At 31.0% G+C, this 7,324-nt stretch overlaps 1 protein-coding gene across 1 annotated transcript; it reads left to right on the forward strand.

The window, feature by feature from the left end:
• The first annotated feature begins 5,085 nt into the window (after positions 1 to 5,085).
• On the forward strand, positions 5,086 to 5,916 carry LOC101244302 (uncharacterized). The gene is made up of 2 exons (XM_004243711.5): positions 5,086 to 5,382; positions 5,461 to 5,916. Exons 1-2 carry the CDS (start codon positions 5,201 to 5,203, stop codon positions 5,786 to 5,788), a joined length of 510 nt encoding a protein of 169 aa, XP_004243759.1. The 5' UTR covers positions 5,086 to 5,200; the 3' UTR covers positions 5,789 to 5,916.
• The last annotated feature ends 1,408 nt before the right edge of the window (positions 5,917 to 7,324 follow it).

Here is a 7,324-nt window from a genome sequence, read left to right on the forward strand (position 1 = left end):
TTAAAATTCTTAAAACTCCTAACGGTCTAGCATTGTCTCAAACTCATTATATTCAAAAGATACTTGAAAAATTCAATTTTTTGAATTTTAAAAGGGCAAAGACTCCAATTGATGTAAATCTTCATCTTGCAAAGAATAAAGGCGAAAGTCAGTTTCAATTGGACTATTTTAGCGTATTGGGAAACTTAATGTATGTCATGAATTGTACACGACCAAACATAGTTTGCGCTATCAGTAAACTGAGTCAATACACAAGTAATCCTAATCATAATCATTGGTTGGCAATGAAGAGAGTTTTGGGATACTTAGCTGAAACTCAAAACTATGCTTTACATTACAACAGATATCCAGCCGTTCTTGAAGTATATAGTGATGCAAATTAGATTACTGGATCAACTGAAACAAAATCCACAAGTGGATACGTTTTTACTATTTGTGGAGGAGCAATATCTTGGAGATCATCCAAAAAACATGTATAGCTCGCTGTACAATGGAGTCTGAATTCATTGTTTTAGACAAGGCAGGTGAAGAAGCTGAATGGCTCCGGAATTTCTTAGAAGATATTCCATTTTGGCCCAAACCAATGGCTCCTATATGCATACATTGTGATAGTCAAGCTGCAATAGGAAGGGCTGGAAGCATTATGTATAACGGCAAGTCTCGTCACATAAGACGAAGACATAACTCTGTGAGACAACTACTCTCTAGTGGAATTATCACAATTGACTATGTGAAGTCAAAAGGTAATGTGTCGGATCCACTTACAAAAGGCCTAAATAGAGCAGGAGTTGAGAAATCATCGACGGGAAGGGGACTATGGCCGAGAACAAGTCATCGTGGCGGTAACTCTACCTAGAAGACTTGAGATCCCAAGATCTAGGTTCAAGGAGATAAAACAAAGTCATTGATGACGGTTCAACATTGTCAAAGAAAAAAAATATTATTATTATTTTATGGTCCATTCTCATGATGAGACAATGTTTAGTAACCAGGATAAAGACATAAGCACTTTTTAATGGTTTCTAAGTTTGATACAGGGAATATCAAATGGTGTATCTATAGGATAACACATTTAGAAATCACCTATGTAAGTGTGAAGTGCAAGCCGCTTCAAGGAGAATCCGGTAAGGCCAGTTCTTTAAGCACTTACTATCTAAGATGTGTTCATGGCTGAAGCGAACAAAACAATGAGAACTAAGAACAGTTCAAGGGTTGATTATGTGACATATATTGTCTAGGTATACATCAAAGCTCGACGGTTCAAAGATATCAAATCTACCGATTGACCGAGTATATCCGATATATGTTCAGTACGGAAAGTTTAAAGGGAAACCTACTTATCCAGATGCGATTAACATTTACCTACAAGACACACAAGTTTTTTCATGCATATGTTTTAACAATAGCCTTCCCCATTCATGTGGGGGATTGTTGGATTTTAGCAAGTGTGAATGGGAAAAGAAAAGAGAGAATATCAAAAGTGAGGGAACTACTTTGGAGGAAAAATGAAAAGTCATTTGCAAAGTGCAAATGAAAAGTCATTTCTTTGGATTTGGATTTGGCAAATGATGTGATTGATTGATAAATTTTTTGGACAAAATTTATTTAATCAATTTTTGTTAAATCAAATAAATCATGTTAATATTATCTCTTATAAATTTGCGGGTAACGGTAACATTCCGAAAAGTCGTTACTTTTCCGAAAAGTCGCTACTTTTCCGAAAAGTCGTTACTTTCCAAAAAGTAGTTATTTTCCTAACAGACACAATTTTTCGAAAAGTTGTTATTTTTTTCCAAAAGACACAACTTTCTGCATAAAATGGGTCTGAACATATTTCACTGAACAGACATGTTCCTTATTGAAAATGGCTATAAAAGGAAGTCAATTTTTGATTTTTTAATCACTGAAAATTTTTCTTTCTCTGCATTTATTTTTCTCTCAAATAAAATCAAAGTGTCGATCGACTGAGTCTGTGTGACTTGTTGCTGTTCTTAAGTTCGTTGAAGTTAAAAAAGTTTGAGGTACCACTATTTCTTTAACAGGTTTAATCCGTTTTATCTTGGGAGAAATTAATCCATAAACTTGGGTACAGTGAGGGAATAAAATTTCTTAAGGACACACAGTAGTTTCTGTGGACTCGGATTAATTCTTGTATTCTATATTATTTTCTGCTTCATCTTATTTCTGTTTCTGTTTATGTTTATTAACTTTATAAATACAAGTTATTGTAAGAATAACATGGTTCTCCTAATTTGCTCAACAAATCTCTAACTTAACTCAAGAAATATCTCAATTGTGAAAGGTAATTTCAATTATTTAGTGATATTTATGTTGATTTTGTTTTTAAAACCACTGATTATCCTGTATTTTGAATTTTATATGTTAAAAGTTTTACATCAACTTTTAAGATTCTTATGTGAATTTGGTTAGATAATCATCAAATATTTATGTGTTTGAGATTTTCAGTCTTTTAAACAATTCTTTTCAATTTTCTTGTGATTTTGTTTTAATATGTCAGAATAGTAAAATGTGAGTTTTGTTAGATAATGATCAAATATTTATGTATTTTAGATTTTTAGTCTTTTAGACAATTTTTTTCGAAAAACATGATGAAGACCAAGGTGAAGAACAATTTCCTATTAGTTTGTTTTGTATTTATAATTTCTTTTAGCATTTTGTATTATTTCTCAATTTGTATTCAAACCATTATATATAATTTTAATATTTGTATTCATCCAAAATTTCATGTTGCATAATTTATGAATCTTGTATTTGTTCTTAATTTGTATTCATCATAAAGGTATGCTAACTAGTTATGTATTTTATTTAAAGGAAGAACAACTTTCAATTAGTTTGTTTTGTTTTTATAGTTTTTTTTTCTTTAGAATTTTGTATATGTAATGACCCTTTGGGTCGTTTCGTGTGTTAAAACCTTATGTTTCATAAAATACTTTCCGATAACGACCCTTTGGGTTGTTTCGTGCGTTAAAACCTTATGTTTCATAAAATACTTTTCGATATATTCTAAGTGAATATTTTAGACTATTAAAAATTATAATTATGAAATTAGTGGGGTAGCTTTTAATAGTTATTTAGTTGGTGGTTAAGAAAAGTAATATTAGAAGTAAGGTGGATCACTTTTACTATTTTTCTAATTGGTTATATAATAATTAGGGTAGTAACTGATCTGTAGAAAGGAAGAAAATTAAAAAAAAAAAAGGGGGGATGCGCTGCGCGATTGAGAACAACCAACTCTAGAAATAATTTCAGGTGAGATTTCTCTTAAATTTTCTTGTTACATGTATTATATGTGTAGTTGAATTGTGATTAGTATCCGAGTCGTGATGTAAGAGAATTATGTACTGCAACTGTAGTAATATAGGGATGAATTGTCGTTGAATCGTAAGAAAAATTGTGGGTATTATTTTTTGTCGCATTAGATTGAATAATTGGTTGAAAATTTTGATAGAAATTGTGATTTCTTTTGGCTACGTGGCCTGACAATCATCGAGAACAAATATCCAAGTGACCCACTTTAGGATAATGATAAGAATTGTTAAGGGTTAAAGGAATAGGTGTTATATGTGCATATGATGCAATATTTAGTGGGGAAATTAACGAAAAACTAAAGTAATGGGGGCAATGGTTAACTTTCTGGTTTATTTAAATTATTGTTTATTAAATTAAGATTGGATTGTAGTTGGGAGAATTAGTTACGGTACTGGCTGATTTTGGTTCCATTCATATTATTATTGGTAACTCGTAAGTTATGAAGAATTAGTAATTGTTAATTAACATGTAGGGGTGCAGATTATACTAGATTATAACATATTCATATAAGAATTGTATTAGAATGTAGTGTGTTGGTTGAAAGAAATTGACATATTGATAACTTATGCTGTAAATTGATCAGAAATATTACATTTACTGGTTTTAACATTCAAAATGTGAAAAACATCATTAGGATCAAATCATATTACATAGAAAACTACACGCAACATATATTATTAATGTATCATACTAAATATATTACAAACAAATTATATATCATTAAAAATATTAACATATAAATTGAAAACATTCCTTTTATTATCAGATCTTTTAACTTTAAAGTTGAAACTATTCTTTATTTTGTAATTTTTCATTACCGCCTTCAGAGTTGACTTATACTTATACATTTGATTCTCTTCCACAACTGAATTATTGGTGTCTGATATATACTTATCAACATCCATTTTCGGTATGTAATATGCATTATCAATTGATGATTTAACAATATTGAGAGCCTTTACGTCGCTTTTTTCACCCTCAACACACATGATGTCACATGTTATTGCATCGAAATTTATTATCTCTTCAACACCTTTATCTGAAGTATCAATCCGTAAAGAATAAGTTTCGAACCGAGACTCATGTTTCTTAATTTCTATATACAATTTTACACCCATATCAGTCCGGATACACAATGGAGACGAATTCCCTTCAACAACATATCTAATCTCTATATTTTTTTTCTATTTGTCAATACTCAGCTCAACCGCAATTGCTGAAATAAGGTTCATGAACAAAATATTTTCACCAACCACATCACTTTTGTATCGCTCATATATAATATCACTTTTCCATATTTCAGAATGTCACAACACGATCGAAATATTCATCTTTAAAAGTTCAGAATAAGCGTTCTAGAGATTTTTTTACACAAAATTGTTTTTTTTTTCTGATTCAGAATCTGAATTTTTTAATATTATGAAATTGAATAATGCAATAAATTAGTACGTTTTTATGCAGATTTGACGGTAAACTTGTTAAAAATTAACGTAAATCATGGGAAAATTGTTACCTTTTTTTTTGCGCCGTAACAGTTAACATAAAAAAAATTAAAGTATCCGTATCATTTTGTTTTATGAAGTATTCGAATTTCTCAAAAAGAAGGAATTTTTGATAAATATTAATATTATAGGGATAAAATGTAATTTGTCATTTACAATATGTCATTTACCTAATTTTTATTAAAATAAATTACTTTGATATTTGTCCTACTTTAATAAATTAAAAGTGACTTTTAACCCATCCAAACAGGTTCTTCCTTCCTCACTCCCCAATTACTACTTCCCTTCAATTCACTTGACTCTATAAATAGAAAATGTCCTTCACTTGTAACCCTAACTCTCTCTAATCTTCCCCTTTTGCCTAAAAAATGGGTGTGATGATTGAATATGTATTGAGCTGGTTTACGCCCACTGTTCTCTTCTGCGTGTTGAATCTCGCCATTGCTACTCTTCTCATTACTTCCACCTTCAGAAATACTAGTAATGACAAGAAACAAGAGGCCAGTGAAGATCAACTCCCTACAACTCCATCTCTGCTACAGCGTGTGAGGTCTGTAAACTTTTCTTTATTCCCAGATCCATTTATTTATTCCCCTTTAACTACTCATTATAATTTCCCCCAAAACAGTCCCTCTTTGCTTCAGCGAGTCCGTTCTATCAATTTCTCTTTCTCTTCCCAAAAACCCACCCCACCATTTCCATCTCTCGATGAACAACAAGTAGAAGATTTGAAATGTCACGTGACAAGAAGCAAATCTGTCACGTGCGCTGAGGAGGAGAAAAAAGTAGGGAATCATCATCGTCGTGGTGGTGGTGGAGGGAGGAAGTTGTTTAGGGATGAGGAAGAAGATGCAGTTGATAAGAAAGCAGATGATTTTATAAACAAGTTTCGGGAGGAATTGAAGATGCAAAGACTTCAATCTATGGAAATGTTGAATAGAGGAGTCTCCATTTAAGACATATATGATAATCATTTCTTTTCTCTCTAATTCAAAACTCAAAACATGTCTGTCTCTTTATTTAATTGTATTCTTTTACTATTTTAATTACTTATGATAAAAGTAAGTGGCAATTTTTATGTTTATATCATGCTTAAAAACTTCAATGCTTTCTAACTTTCTAAATCTTGTCAAGCCTACATTTTGGACAACTTAAGTCAAACTAGTTCTCCTTTGGCAATTCAAGCACAAGATATATATATATATATATATATATATATATATATATATATATATATATATATATATATATGTTCTCCTCTTTAGATCCAAAACTTTTAAGAGAAGTAGTTGAAAGTACAAACCACAAAAAGTCTCTGACTTCTTCAAACTGAACTAATTTCAAACAAAATTAAAAAATCAATATAGTATTAATCATTAGAAAAAGTTGTTCAGATTTTAAACACATTCCATTTAAAAATTGTGAATTTGAGATGTAAAAGGGGTGGGAGCTTCTATAGCTAGAAATAATAATAATAATAATATAGTATGCAAATAAATCATGAATATTCTTTTTAATACTTTATGAGCCCAGATTTTATTTTCCTTTTTGTACAATATAATTTTATTTTTGTGTTTTGAGGAGGAACTTGGGTATTAGGAATAAGCTTTCTTTCCTATGTCTAGATGCGAGGGAATCTATAAGGAAGTTTGGTGGTTCGATGTATACAATATAGTTTATTGTTGTTTTCTACTTTGTTTTAAAACAGAAATTATGTTTTTTTTTTTTTGGTTATATAAAGCTGCCAAATATTGTTCTACTCACAAATCACGTGTTGAGGCATACAATGAGAATAGTTAGCTAGAGAAGGAGAGCAGAGACACGAAAACAAAGACAACTTGGTGGGTGTACACGTTAAATGTTGTCCTTGTCCTTGTCCTTGGTAAATAGTGTTTCTTTCTTTTCAATTTGGGCGATACTTTTTGTTTCAATTTATGTGATACACTTCGTTTTAAGAGAGTTTAACTGTTTAAATTGTCACGATTTGAATCTATACGCTGAACGTGGTCGGCACTCGAAAACTATTATTGGTCCTCAAGTGAACCCTTATCATGACTGACTACAAGCGGAAGACTAACTCAAACATACACAAGAATCAAATTAAAAGAAACGTTTTAAAAATAATTTATTGAATCTCAAAACTTTGTTGAATATACTAAGTACGAAACATAAGTTTTAAATAAAATATGTCCCACGACTCCAACTCAGTGAGGATCACTAGTGAAACGCCCTCAAAATGAATTAGGATAAACTAGAGCTTCACATGAGTTTCTTAAGTTCATAACTTGTTAAATTAATGAGAAATAATATCTAAGGGCAAGCTTGAGTGATTTCAAAGTCAAACGCCAAGGAACGACAAGACATTCAAAAACTAGTCTTTTGTGTGCTAGTGTGTTCTAGTGTGTTGTTCATGTTTTGGTCTGTCGTTTGGTGTTTAAAATGATGGGAGGTGGCCCTAGCATATAGATGGTCGTGTTTAGGATCAATCACCA

This window comes from Solanum lycopersicum, chromosome 7 (assembly GCF_036512215.1).
Source record: "Solanum lycopersicum chromosome 7, SLM_r2.1".
Taxonomy (NCBI): domain Eukaryota; kingdom Viridiplantae; phylum Streptophyta; class Magnoliopsida; order Solanales; family Solanaceae; genus Solanum; species Solanum lycopersicum.